Source organism: Prunus avium, chromosome 3 (genome assembly GCF_965620075.1).
Source record: "Prunus avium chromosome 3, drPruAviu1.hap1.1, whole genome shotgun sequence".
Classification (NCBI taxonomy): Eukaryota; Viridiplantae; Streptophyta; class Magnoliopsida; order Rosales; family Rosaceae; genus Prunus; species Prunus avium.
This window is the reverse complement of record NC_142286.1, coordinates 12113895-12128037: the sequence shown is the minus strand read 5'-3', so window position 1 is coordinate 12128037 and position 14143 is coordinate 12113895. Positions and strand designations below refer to the sequence as shown.

The window sequence follows — 14143 nt, the reverse complement described above, 5'->3', positions numbered from 1 at the left end:
CAACACCACCGTCCGTATTAGAAATATATAAAATTTGAAATATATAAAATTTGAAAGCAAAACAATTAAAAAGCATACATACCGACAGCTGTCCGCGCACCACCGTCCGTATCTCGTCAGGTATGACCTTCCAAGATTTCCATTTCATCGGACAATGGGTCCGAACCACGTGACCAATGTCGTGTGCCAATGAGCTATGTTGGTCCGCCGTTGGTGCAGCTCGATGTCGCTCGTCGTATCCGATGTTGACACGAGTGTTGGTCACCCGGGTGGACTTCGCCGTCTTCAACTGGCGACAAGGTCCCCGGGTGTTCCTCTTCGCTGCAAACACATATAACATTAACATTAAATATATGATCCTACCAAAATATTGGTTTGAAACTGCTGGAGTTGAAGGAAATCTTTACCTGGTGGTTGTGAATTTGACGCACCAGCAGCAGGGGGCGAAGTGTCAATCATATGGGGGGGGGGGGGGGGGGGGGGGGGGGGGGGGGGCGATGACACCGCCTGGCGCTAACAGGTTGCGCCACTGATGACTCAGATGACACCGCCACATGGGAGACGTGAGGAGAAACCGGCATAACGTCCACCTGTGGTGGGGCAGTGGCAGCCGACGTCGAAGTCGGGGGAGGCAAAGGCTGTGCAGTCGTCATCGCCTTACGAGTTCTGATAAGCTCCGACATCTGCACGAAACAAACATTTATAATAAAAATAACCCCAACAACTAATCAAGAACAAATTCAATATTAAACATATTCATTCACCAAATACAAAGAAATCAAATTGCAAAAACTCATGGAATCAATCCTTGATATACTAGAATAATTTCTACCTGAATAAAAAAGAAAAACACATCATTCCATTATGTGAAGCAAACCGAAGAACCTCAATTCCAAACAAATTCAAATTTACAAAATTAAATGGATAAATGCAATATGAACAATAAAACAAACCCAAGAACAACAATTCCAAAAAATTTCAGATTTACATAATTAGAAACCTACGGGATTTTGACATATACAATCGTTGTTTTGCTATCAAATAATACAATTTCAACACAATGCAGTCACCCTAACCAATACAATCAAATTTGAAATCAAGACGAGCACAAAACAAAAAGGAAACAGACTAAGCAATTTCAACACTGACAAAACCCTAACATAAAATCTGAAATCATATCTGAAACATAAAATCCTAACCAACCATCAGACTAAGGAAACAGAAATCACAAACAGAAATCATAAAATTTAAAGAAAATCAGAAATACACTAAGCAATTTCACTGCCCACAAAATCCTAACATAAAATCTGAAATCAATTCTGAAACATAAAATCCTAACCAACCATCAGACTAAGGAAACAGAAATAACAAACAGAAATTATAAAATTTAAACAAAATCAGAAATGGATTAACAAAATTGAAAGAAAAATAAAACAGAGATTATACCAGAGAATGTGAGAGGCAGTGGATGCGAGAGGCAGCGTGAGAGGAACAAGGAGATGGCGACAGAGACACGCAGAGGGAGGAAACCGTGTGTTTTCACCAATGGGGGGTTTGGGTTGGACAGAGAGGGAGAGAATTTGAGGTCAGTGAGGGGGAAAGGGAGAGAGGGTTTGTGGTTTGGTTAGGCAGCGTTGACGGTGCAGCGGAGGCTGGGTTGGAGAGAGAGAGAGGGAGAGAATTTGAGGTCAGTGAGGGAAAGGGAGAGAGGGTTTCTGAACTTAGGGGGCGTCGACGGTGGGCGGGGGAGTTTGGGTTGCAGAGAGAGAGAGAGAATTTGAGGTCAGTGAGGAGGAAAGGGAGACGGCTGGAGGAATGTGACGGCGTAGGCAGGCACGGCTGGTGGTGGTCTGGACGGAAGGGCACGGCTGGAGGAAGAGTTGGGGATTTTCGCGGAGGAAGACAGACTGAAACAGAGAGTCGCGTTCTGATGAAAAATATACAGGACCTTGCGCGACGTAACGCTATCCGTCGCGCAAATTCAATTTTTAACCTTGCGCGACCAAAAAGTCTAATAACGTCGCGCAAAACGATATTTTAATCTTGCGCGACAAAACAATTTACGTCGCTCAACGACGATATTTCAATCTTGCGCGACACAAAAGGGGAAACGCGTCACGCAAATTCGATATTTGCGTCTTGCGCGACCAAACAACCACTAGTCGCGCATATATTTTTTAATGCGCGGCAAAATGAAGCGCCACAATTTCGCCGCATTGCGCGACGTAAATATCTCTGCGTCGCGCAAATCCTGAACCCTGGAACCCTAAACCCTAAACCCTGAACCATAAACCCTAAACCCTAAATGCTGAAAACTATAACATTGCGCGACGATAATGTCCGTCTCGCAAAACTATTTTGCGCCACCTATTATACTGTAGCGTCGCGCAACGATATTTTGCGCGACGAAACAATTCGTCTCGCAAACAGTTTCATTTATAACCATTAAATATATAGTCCCATTTCTGGATCTCTGAATATTTTTTATTTGCGATTTTTGGGGTATCCGATCTCACAGTATATACAAACACGTTTGACGGTTGGATCGTTGAAACGAGTTTCGTATAATGCGTATGCCATCAAAACCCAATTCATTCTCTATAACAATAGAAAGTTTGCTTATACTTTTGTTATATATACCTTTAGATTTTGTGGTATCCACTAGTGTACATCATTTTAATTGAAGATCAAATTCAATCATTGTATTTATATAGGGTCAATGAGTCTAGTTGTAAAAAATTATGAAAATCAGAATTAAAATAACCGTTAAATCGTGATTTTTCATTTATAACCGTTGAAGTACCTTGGTTCGTTACAAGATTTCTGAATATTTGTTTTTTGTGATTTTTGGGGTATACGATCTTGCAGTATATACAAACATGTTTGATGGTTGGATCGTTGAAACTAGTTTTGTAGAGTTGAAAGAACACTTTTTAGTTTCAAAATATATTTCGCACATTTGTCTTCCTTGTTCTCTCCCAGCTATAAAACAGGCGTTCCCGCACAAAGAAGGTCGTGACCAATTTACTGAGATTTAAAGTGTAATTATTTGAGCTGCAAATGAAATTTTTTATATTTTTTTTCTATTATTGGACTAGTTTAACAGATTTTTCAGACTTCGAACATGTTTGCGCGACGAATAGAGTCGTCGGAAAGGAGTTTACGCGACGAACATGCCATTCTCCGTCGCGGAAACATGGTCTTATAATTTCTGGAAATTCATTATAATTTTTATTATTGTGAAGTACCTTTTGCGACGAGCATATTCGTCGCGCAAAAGAGTTTCCTTATAAATTTTCCATATTTGTTATATTTTTTGCGCGACGACTAATATTCGTCCCTAAATCTGTCATCCTGCGACGGAATAGGGTCTCTCGTCGCGCAAGGGTCACTAAGAATTTTCACAATTTGGAGATATTTTCTACTTTGCGCGACTAATCTCTAGGTCCCGCAAACCATCCATGCGTGACGCAATAATCTTCTTCGTCGCGGGAAATAGGCGATCGGTCGGAGAGACGAGACGACCAGTCTTTTTTTTACAGAGTCTACGCGGAGAATTCACTTGTATGTCAAAAAAATTATGTTATTGCGCGACGACGATATTCGTCCCGCAAAGTCAGTTAGCGCGACGCTAACCCATTGTTCGTCGCGCAAAAGGTCATTGAAAATTTGTTTTTTTTGTTTTTTTTAAATTAAAAGATTCTCCTGATTATGCAATTTTTTGTTTTACAGATTCTCCTGATTATGCAAGTATATATATTCAAACAAGCATACGTTACCAAAATCTTTACACTAACATTATGAAATTACAAATAATTTCACATTACTATGTTTTACATGGCAATTCGCAAATAAATTACATTATTCATCATCCGAACTATAGTAATCTTCGTTATCGTCGCTGTGATCACTTTGGGTCTCCCAATCCTCGTCCTCCTCCTCCTCCTCATCCTCCTCCTCATCCTCCTCCTCCTCCTCCTCCATAAGTACATCATCATCGTTGTTCGGGGCCGTGGTTGGATCGTATCGCGGAAGAAAACCGAGGTCAATTGTAATTGACTGAATCGGTATTTCTCTTGAAGACACTCCTTCAAGCTGAAAGGGTTCTTGTACGACATTTGTATCTAGAAGTGTTTCTGCATCATGTTCCATGGAAGATTCGAAACGTTGGTCAGCGACGTCGTTGTCAGATGGGTCTTGTTCTGGTATAGCATACACATTCCTCTGATCCATCTGCTGAACAACTTTCCACCCGCTCCCTGCTTTAGGGTCATCTAGATAGACAATCTGTTTTGCCATGTTTGCCAAAATATAAGGGTCGTCATCATACCAAGTTTTGTTGATGTTCACAGATAGTAACCCATGATCAATTTTAACACTTCCCTGCCTATTTGGGTTCGTATCAAACCATCGACACTTAAACATGATCACTTGGTATCGGTCTTTGTAAAGCAATTGCACGACAGTTGTGAGTTTGCCATAGAAATTAATGTCCGTACTTTCGCCTCCACCCGGAACAAGGACACCGCTGTTTTGCGTACACAACTTGTCATCTCGTGCAGTCCCCAAAAACTTGACGCCGTTAACATGACAACCCGAGAACAATTCAGCCCTAATTGGGCCGAATGCTAAGTTATATAACTCTTCACTGTAAGAGGGGGAATTCTCTGATTTCAACTTATTCACCTAATATTAATTAAAAACATTCACATATTAGTTTCAGAAAATTAAATACTACAATATATATGTCAAATACAAAACACTTATAACTTACATATTCCAAACGGTTCAGCTGTTCCAAGATCTGATCACCGGACGATTCTCTAGGTCTTGCGCGATTCTCTTTGTTCCCGTCAAACTCTTTATCCTTTTTCCGCCACTCGTGGTCCCATGGCAACCATCTTCGATGTCCAAGATAACACACTTTTCCAGCATGCCAACCAGAAGTCACATCTTTCTTGCATACAGGGCATGCCATATAACCCTTTGTGCTCCACCCCGACACCATTGCATATGAGGGAAAATCATTCACAGTCCACATAACTGCCGCCCGCAAAGTGAACATCTTCCTGGTGGATTTATCGTACGTGCGCACACCGTTTATCCATAAATCCTTGAGCTCATCAACCAACAGCCTTAAGTACACATCGATTGACCTGCCAGGATCCTCAGTTATCAAAACAGTCATCATCATGTACTCTTTTTTCATGCATTTCCAAGGCGGTAAATTATATGGGAATACGAAAATCGGCCAAGTGCTGTGGTGTTGGTTTAGAACCCCATACGGATTGAATCCGTCTGTGGCAAGTCCCAATCTAACATTCCGGGGATCAACAGCAAACTCGGGGAACGTTCGATCGAATGCTTTCCATGCCTCCCCATCTGCAGGATGCCGCATCACATCGTCGTCTACCCATTTTTCCTTATGCCATCTCATGTCTGTGGCAGTATGCGTCGACATATACAGTCGCTGCAATCTTGGTTTTAGGGGCAAATAACGCATGACTTTTTGCGGAACCTTAGTCATTCTATTATGAGACGTCTGTTTGAACCTCGACTCATTGCATATAGGGCATGTATCCAACGTTTCATACTCTTTGTAGAATAACATGCAATTGTTTTTGCAAGCGTGGATTTTTTTATAACCCAATCCAAGACCACTCAACATCTTCTGCGCCGCCCTGTGGTCTTTCGGCAAACAATTGTCCGTTGGAAGCATTTTCTTGAAAACCCCCAAAAAGTAATCGAAACACAGATTCGACATACGATACTTTATTTTTCCCTGCATTAGCTCCACAATCGCCGTTAGAACGGAAAAGCTCTCGCACCCCGGGTATAACTCTTGGTTGGCATTTCTTAACATGTTTTCATACTGTTCGAACTCTGCACTGTCCATTTCTGTAGGCACGTCATCTTCCCCTTCCTGATTGCTGCTGGTCGATGCAAATGGAAATGCATCATTTATAATATCCGTAACTTGTTCATTAGGATCAACATTGGGTTCAACATTATCACTGGCTCTTGTGGCCCTTGAAGACGAAGCAATGTCTAATTGTTCCCCGTGATAGTTCCAAGTGATGTATGTCTCAATCATTCCATTCCTCACAAAATGAAATCAAACATTTTCAATTGTGTCCCACAACGTGTTGTTACAGCTCCTACAAGGACAACGGATTCTAGTTGCACCCGGGTTGTGTGTCCGTGCAAAGTCAATGAAATCCTCGATTCCATCCAAGTATTCGTCTGCGCACCTATTCGGGTTCTGTATCCACCTTCTGCTCATAATTCCTGGAACCACAATCACAATACAACAATTATGTTGTATTCTTAGAAAATCATAACATCACCTTATGCCTCCGGTAAGGGCCCTATCCCATTCGGAAATGCATAGTCATGCCACGTCATTTACAGCTACATGAGATTAGATTTCGACGTGGATGAATTTCGGCAGCATCTCGCTACAGTTCTTGAGGTGTACTGTAGATATCAAATACCTACGTACCACCCGAAGAACGTACCGAGATGACACCGAAATCTCCACAATCGAAACCTAATCATGTAGCTGTAAACTACGTGACACGACTATACATTTCCAAACTGTCGAAAATATGGGACAATTCAAGAATTAATTGGACCGTAGTCGTGGTTTACCCACCCATGCGCGGTCCAACTAACCTCGAACGGGAACTAAGCTTTACAATAAAAAATGTATGAAGTTAATTTCAATTAACTTCGTACATTGCCGTGCATAATTTAACAACAGAATACAAATATATTTTCACAAAAACAATATATAAATAAATTAAATTGATATTTTAAATAAATACAAAACTAATAAAATACCTTCTTCAATATGTCCTGAACTTATTTGCAGCTGAGAAAATGGAGAAAACAGAGAGAGAGAGGGGCAGAAGCAGAGGAGGCAAAACTGATTTTTCAGTTTGCCTCTGCAATGGCTGAAATGGATCTGTTAAAGAAGACGGCTTTGCACGACGAAGGGTTAATTCGTCGCGCAAAGGAATAAGTCGCGCAATTTCCACTTCAGCGACGCGCAAACTCGTGCCGCCATCACATCTCTGTGCGACGAACACATGTTTTCGTCGCACAAGGCAAATTCCGTCGCACAAAATCGACATGCTTGGCGCGCAAACACGTGCCGACATCACACATTTGCGCGACGAACACATTTTTTCGTCGCACATGGCAATTCCGTCGCGCAAAATCGACATGCTCGGCGCGCAAACACGTGCCGACATCACACCTTTGCGCGACGAAACATGATTTCGTCGCACACGTTCTTAGTCGCGCAATTGAGAATTGCAGTCGCGCAAAAGCCCAGTTTGACAGCCACGATAACCACCTTGCGCGACTAATTTGCACTGTCGTCGCGCAAAGTTGTGGCGCGAAACAACTGGAACACTGTTTGTTTTCCCGCTATTTATCTTGCGCGACGTATTGATTTTTTGGTCGCGCTACACCGAGCGACGAACATCTATTCGTCGCGCAAAGCTTTGTCGCGCAAACGTTATCATTTATAACCGTTGAGTATTTTGTCCCATTTCTAGATCTCTGCATATTTGTTATTTGCGATTTTTGTGGTATACGATCTCACACTATATACAAACACATTTAACGGTTGGATCGTTGAAATTAGTTTTGTAGAGTTGAATGAACACTTTTTAGTTTCAAAACATATAGAGGTTGATAACCCTACAAAAATATTCGTACGGAAATTGATAACCCTGAAATTTATTCGTATGGAGGTTGATAACCATACCAAAAGATTCTCCTCTACCATTGCCATAATTAAAAGGGTATGAATGATGATCTTCACTAAAATCAATGAAAAACATATGATTTAGATGGTAAAATTAAAATTAAGGCTTCGGATTAATGGTTTTGTATATCGTACCTTGCACGACGGACAGGTGTTTTGTCGCGCAAAGATTTCATTTGCGACGAGTTGAGTCGTCGCGCAAGATTTAGGCGCCACAATATTTGTTCGCGTTTTTTCCCCTTTTTTTACGCGACGGTCGTTTTTCCTGTCGCGCTAAATGTTTTTCGCGCGACGAAAGATCTTCGTCGCTCTAGTTTGCGCGACGCATATGATTGTCCGTCGCGCAATGGTCTTTTATGCGACGATTAGTTATTCGTCGCTCAAGGTAACGTCACGCAAAGTTCTTTTACGCGACGGTATTTTTTCTGTCGCGCGTAGTTGTTTTGCGCGACGACATTCCTTCGTCGCTCTATTTGCGCTACGCATATGATTGTCCGTCGCGCTATGATCTTTTATGCGACGATTTTTTCTTCGTCGCGCAAATAGAAAAACGTAGTAGTGTTAGTTAAATTTACCCCTCGTCACCTAAGTATCAATTTCAACATAGGCGGATTCGGCCTTGGAAATTGTGAGTCTTGGATGGATGTTTTTGTGTTGATGTACTTTTGTGCTTTGGGGAAATTTTGTTCTCGGCGGCAAATTGGTGGGTTTCTTTGTGGTTATGTTGGTGTCGTCCTTGTTCCCTTTGCGGCGATGGCTTTGTTTGCTTTTGTTTTGGCTTTGTAATAGGGAAGATTCATTTTGCTAGACTATACTGGTTTTTAGTTTGAACTCCCATCCTATGTGCTTCTTATTCTTTGTTCCTATGTATTGGCCATTTCGGCTCTTGTAAGAGCACCTCCACCAAGGCAAAGGGCAAGGCAAAGGCAAGGCAAAGTTTGACACTATTCATGTGAATAGTGTCAGCCTTGCCTTTTTTGGTTCCACCCCAAAGGGCAAGGGCAAGGGCAATTACTATTCATTTTAATTTATTTTATATTTTTTATACTTAAACCAATTAATTTTGGCATGAGAAGTGTAAAATAGGACTAGGTATTTATATATATATATAAATTCTGAAAATTTTAGTATTTTTTTCAATTTTTTTAAATTTTTTTAGTTGCTGACGTCATCAATGACATGAGCAAACCCAGGCAAGATTTGCCTTTGGGCCTGCCCAGGCTTGTGGACCCCATCAACTGTCTGGTCTTGCCATTGTGTGCTAGAGCCAAAAGCTAGGCCTAGGCCCCCTCCTGCCCGGGCAAAACAGCTGCGATGGAGGTGCTCTAATCTCTGTTTTTTTCTCCCTATAGTTTTGGGGCATGAATGAACTGTGATTGACCAAAAAAGACAAGGTCATATATTTTCCATTTTGATAGGAAAACGCTTTTTTCTATATAGATATCCTAAAAAAATGGTTAAATTTAAAATAATTAAATATTATACAAAATTTGGCATAAGTCCAATTATGATGAGAGATATTGGGTGTGATCCACACAGAAGTTGTTATTGATCCAAGTCCCTTGACTTTTGCACCACCTAAGATTACATGGCTTTTTCAATTTATTAGTTCAACTAAACAAAGCTGAACGGATGCAATGTGTTTATGAAGTTTTACAAGCTGATACACATCATAGCACCTCCTAGTTATCTTGGTAGTTTTATTAGTTTGATGGTAAATTTATTTATGCGATGGGGTAAGACGCATGCGTAGCTACACCACATAGACCTTCTTTTGCATAAACATCTCTTTGCATCCTCATGTACCCTTCTTCACCCCAATCCGTGCCCCATGAGTTTTTCAGTAACCAATACTTTGTGCCATCGTCACTGACGCCATAACCAATTGCGGTAACACAATGATCCATTTCTAGTCCACATGATCCTGCAAAGACTCCACTTGTATAGTATATGAAATCGTTTTCTCCAGCATCAATGCAAACAGAAACAGGTTGGTTAGCAACAGCCTTAAGAAGGGCTTCCTCATTGCTTGCAGGCACATCTTCGTAGCCAGTTATATTGGCTGCGTGGGTAGCGTGGGTGTTGCATCTACCGTCAACACCCGTGTAGTTGTAACTAGCCTCGGAGCTAAGGCCATTGTTTTGATTGATGAACTCAAAGGCACCATCGGGCCAGCCACCGCCACATCCAAGGTCTTCGGTGTCACAATCAACCACCTCTTGTTCTGATAAAGAGATTAATTTACCAGTTCCAAGCTGTGTAATTCCTTCAACAGCTGCCACTGCTGCAAAAGCCCAACAGCTTCCTGCACATATAAGTTTTGTTGCAATTAAATAGCTTCTAGAACAAAAAAATTGAAAATATTCCAGAAGAAGAATAATTTCAACTTATAAATAAAAATTAGAGGCTTACCACATTGGCCTTGGTCTTTCATGGGAGTTACAGCTCCTTTGCTTCTCCAATCCATGGTAGCTGGTACTACTGTCACATTTTCATATTTGAAAGAAGTAGTCTTTGTGGAGTACTCACGCCCTTTGAATCCATTTCTTGAGGCTTTCACTTCTTCATTCGTTTGGTCTGCAAATTGATTAACACTTAATTTGTAAGATTTGTTTACCTCGCTATTAGAGGATTCAATGTATGCCACATTCTTCTTGAATATCTCAAAACGCTTCTGCTTCTCATTAACATCATTGTATTCGCGTCCATAACGAACCATCCATTGTTCGTATCTTTCGTACATTGATGCATCTTGGAGGTTACGAGAAGTGGCTTCACTAGACCAAGTCCCCAACATAAGGATCAAGACCAAACAAACACATCTCCACAGCTGCTTAATGAACTCCATTGTATAGCTAGTACTGGGAGAAACTAGGGTTTGGTAAAGTAAATGAATCAAAGTGCAGTTTAAATAGTGATTTGATGACCTTACTATTCTCAATATCTGCAATCTTATTTTGTCGCCCAATAAAAGTTCTTACATGAACCCTGCTGTCAGATTAATAGTAAATAAATGGGTTCGTACTATGTGCTGATGGACCCAAAGCTATGAAGGACAATAGCACACATAAAAAATGCGCGTGGTTTCTTCATTGTTTTCTCAAATTCCTCAGTTTCTTTCTGGCAAATTCTTTTTTATATGAGCCGTACTGGCAGAAGAATAGTAAATAATGATTTGAAGGACAATATATATATAGTAAAAGTCCAAAATGCTCTAATGGTTTCTTCATTGTTTTTTGGAATTCTTCCGTCTCTTTTTGGCAAATTCCTTGTCTTCAAGAAGAATGCTCAAATTTTCTATTTTATTTTTCTTGTTGTGAAGGCCTCAAACCCTAAAAACACAAAAAAGTATTTACGTTGTTCAATTGGCTATTTCTCTTCTCTAATAACTTGGAGGGAACTGTTATATAAGCAATAAGTTTTTATTGCACCAAAAATTAAGTTCAGTAAGTGTAGGCGAGGGATTAGGCTAGGGTTCAACTCCATCCATTTTAGCAATCAAATGTTTAGTGAGTGCAGTGTTCATAAATGTTTTAAAATTAAGTTTAACTTGATAGTGGAATATTTGTTGGTTTTTTAGAAAGTCTTCACAGGATAAGAACTGTTGGGAAGAATATCTGTTTCTTTTATAAACCCAGTGATTTTAAAATTCCAAATTGATCAGGGTATTGATAAACCAACAAAATGAAACTGAATAAGCTTTTCACAAATGGCTAAGTTTTCTTACAGCCACAGTACATATCTTATAAAGTATTTTACACATACAAGTACATATCATAGTACTTACAAACCATATAGTGGGCACTGGTTTAATTTTAAGCTAAGCAGTGGGGTAAGAGGCTTCCATAGCAATGCCACATAGACCTTCTTTTGCTTCAACATCTCTTTGCATCCTTATGTACCCCTCTTCACCCCATTCTGTACCCCATGAGTTTTTAACCAACCAATACTTAGTCCCATCATCGCTAACGCCATAACCAACAGCGGTAACCCCATGGTCAAGGCTCGTTCCACAGGCTCCTGTAAAGACACCACTTGAATAGAACTGGAAATCGGAACCTCCAGCATCGATGGCAACAGAAACTGGTTGATGAGCAACAGCGGTTAGAAGGGCTTTTTCGCTGTTTGCAGGCACATCTTCATAGCCAGTTATCTTGGCTGCAATACTTGCTGCCTTCTTAGTATTGCATGAACCATCAACACCATTGTAGGGGTAATTAGCTTCCGTACTAAGCCCATGGTTTTGTTGGATGAACTGAAAGGCATCATCCATCAAGCCACCCTCACAACCTTGGTCTTCACCGCTGGTGTCACAGTCAACTAGCTCTTGCTCAGACAAAGAGATCAGTTTACCAGTTGTAAGCTGAGTAATGCCTTCGGTCGCTGCCACTGCCGAAAAAGCCCAACAACATCCTATTTTTTTCATTGCAATTAATAGTAGTTAGAATAACATAAAAATATTACTAAACTCCAAAAGAAGATTATATAGTGTTACTATAACTGATTAATAATAATGAACCTAGACGCTTAATTACCACATTGGCCTTGGTCCTTGATGGGGGTTACAGCTCCTTTCTTTCTCCAGTCCATTGTAGCTGGCACTGGCGCCTTAACATTTTCATATTTGAAAGAAGTCGTCTTTGTTGAACATTCATGCCCCTTGAATCCATTTCTTGAGGCTTTGAACTCTTCATTCGTAAGGTCTGCAAATTGATTAACACCTAACTTGTAGGGTTTGTTCACATCATTATTGGATGATTCTATAAACGCCACATTTTCTTTGAATATCTTGAAACGATTCTCCTTCTCGTTAACGTCGTTGTATACACGCCCATAACGAGTCATCCATTGCTCATATCTCCCGTACATAGATGCATCTTGGAGACTGCGAGAGGTGGCTTCACAAGACCAAGCCCCGAACATGAGGATCAAGCCGAAACCAATACATTTCCATAGCTCCATGATATAGCTAGTGTACTAGCTAGAAGCAGCTGGGGTTTGAATTTGATGAAGTAAATGATATGAGCAGGTGTACCGAAATGGTAGACTGGTCACAATTTATAGAGTATTGATTCTACTGAATGGCCATGCCATGCCCTCTCCGTGCCCCCAAAAATGATCTGCAATCTACGTGCCCTAGAAAATGCTCAGATATGGACCTCTAATTTTTAAAATATATAGCTCACATATATATTTGACCTCTAATTCATTTTGATATTATATACAAAATATATACACAATGGACCATCAACTATATGGGATCTTAAACTTAATTATTTCATATTATTATTGTTAAATTTTCAACAATTTGAAAATTATATGCACAATTCATTGACTACTGTTTTGTTATGTTCGAAGGTAACGAATTCTGCTAAGTTTGAGCCTATTTTTTGTTCATCCTGGTAAGGAAAATTGGCAGCTAGCCCTGTTACTCTTTTTGGGCCCTAAGCATATATTTTTTAGCCATGAGGTATAGCCCCATTTCATGCCCTCATTGGAAATGGCCTTAAGTTACGACCGGGTGTGGGTTGTGGGTTTGAGTGAGTGATCATTAACTATTGAGTTTAACCGAATTTATATTGGTACATAGGTATTTCCATGCAAGTGTGCTACTATGCCATCTAAATTTGAATCCAACGAAATTTTGTGGTAATTAAAAGAAGTTAATTGAAACAAAGACTTTGGAATTTTGTTTAGTGCATCGCAAGTTACTTCAGTCACTGTACATGTTCTGCTTCTTTAGAATCTAAACTAACAATATGGAGATAGAAGAATGGAGATTATGAGCTTGCCAATAAAGCGATGATAAAGAAACAACCTTTACTACAACAAATTGGGTGGTACAAAATGGGCGTGTGAGCCAGTCTTACTCAAAAATGCACCACCCATTTTGATTCCCTCAGAAAAGAGTCTCTAGGGCTCTGGAGAACTAGACAATTTTTTCTCTCGCACCTTTCTCTTTTGTTGCTTCTAGTGGTTGGTACCATCGTTCACGGTGGTGGCTTCGATGTCAAAATTCATTTTTTCTGCTGGATCTAGTGGATCTGGTAAAGATGGAGTGTGTATTGGTGAGAAAAGAGCTCATACCCATGAGATGTGTGATGTTGGAGGTAGCAATGGTGAGGATTCTTCTCTTCCTATGCCTCCTTTGCTGATGAGTTTTAAAGATAAGGTTTCTGGTGTCCCTTGCATAGCTGAAGATAATCTGGTTATTGGTGATGGCGATTATGTGGTTATGAATGGGGATATTCCTTGCATTAAATTCTCTGAGTCAATTAAGGAGTGTCTGTATTGTCCTTGGAGAACTTCTGTAATCATCAAGCTTATGGGTCGTCCGTTGACTTATAATTTTCTTCATGCTCAGCT

The 14143-nt window shown here is 40.4% G+C and overlaps 2 protein-coding genes across 2 annotated transcripts; both read right to left on the bottom strand.

Annotated features, from left to right (window-relative positions):
- Positions 1–9310: 9310 nt before the first annotated feature.
- Positions 9311–10648, bottom strand: LOC110748161 (senescence-specific cysteine protease SAG39-like). The gene is made up of 2 exons (XM_021948189.2): positions 10190–10648; positions 9311–10082 (listed from the first exon to the last, which is right to left on the bottom strand). Exons 1-2 carry the CDS (start codon positions 10623–10625, stop codon positions 9502–9504), a joined length of 1017 nt encoding a protein of 338 aa, XP_021803881.2. The 5' UTR covers positions 10626–10648; the 3' UTR covers positions 9311–9501.
- Positions 10649–11456: 808 nt separating this feature from the next.
- LOC148295639 (senescence-specific cysteine protease SAG39-like) lies at positions 11457–12799 on the bottom strand. The gene is made up of 2 exons (XM_088250840.1): positions 12313–12799; positions 11457–12190 (listed from the first exon to the last, which is right to left on the bottom strand). Exons 1-2 carry the CDS (start codon positions 12737–12739, stop codon positions 11598–11600), a joined length of 1020 nt encoding a protein of 339 aa, XP_088106966.1. The 5' UTR covers positions 12740–12799; the 3' UTR covers positions 11457–11597.
- Between the last annotated feature and the right edge of the window lie 1344 nt (positions 12800–14143).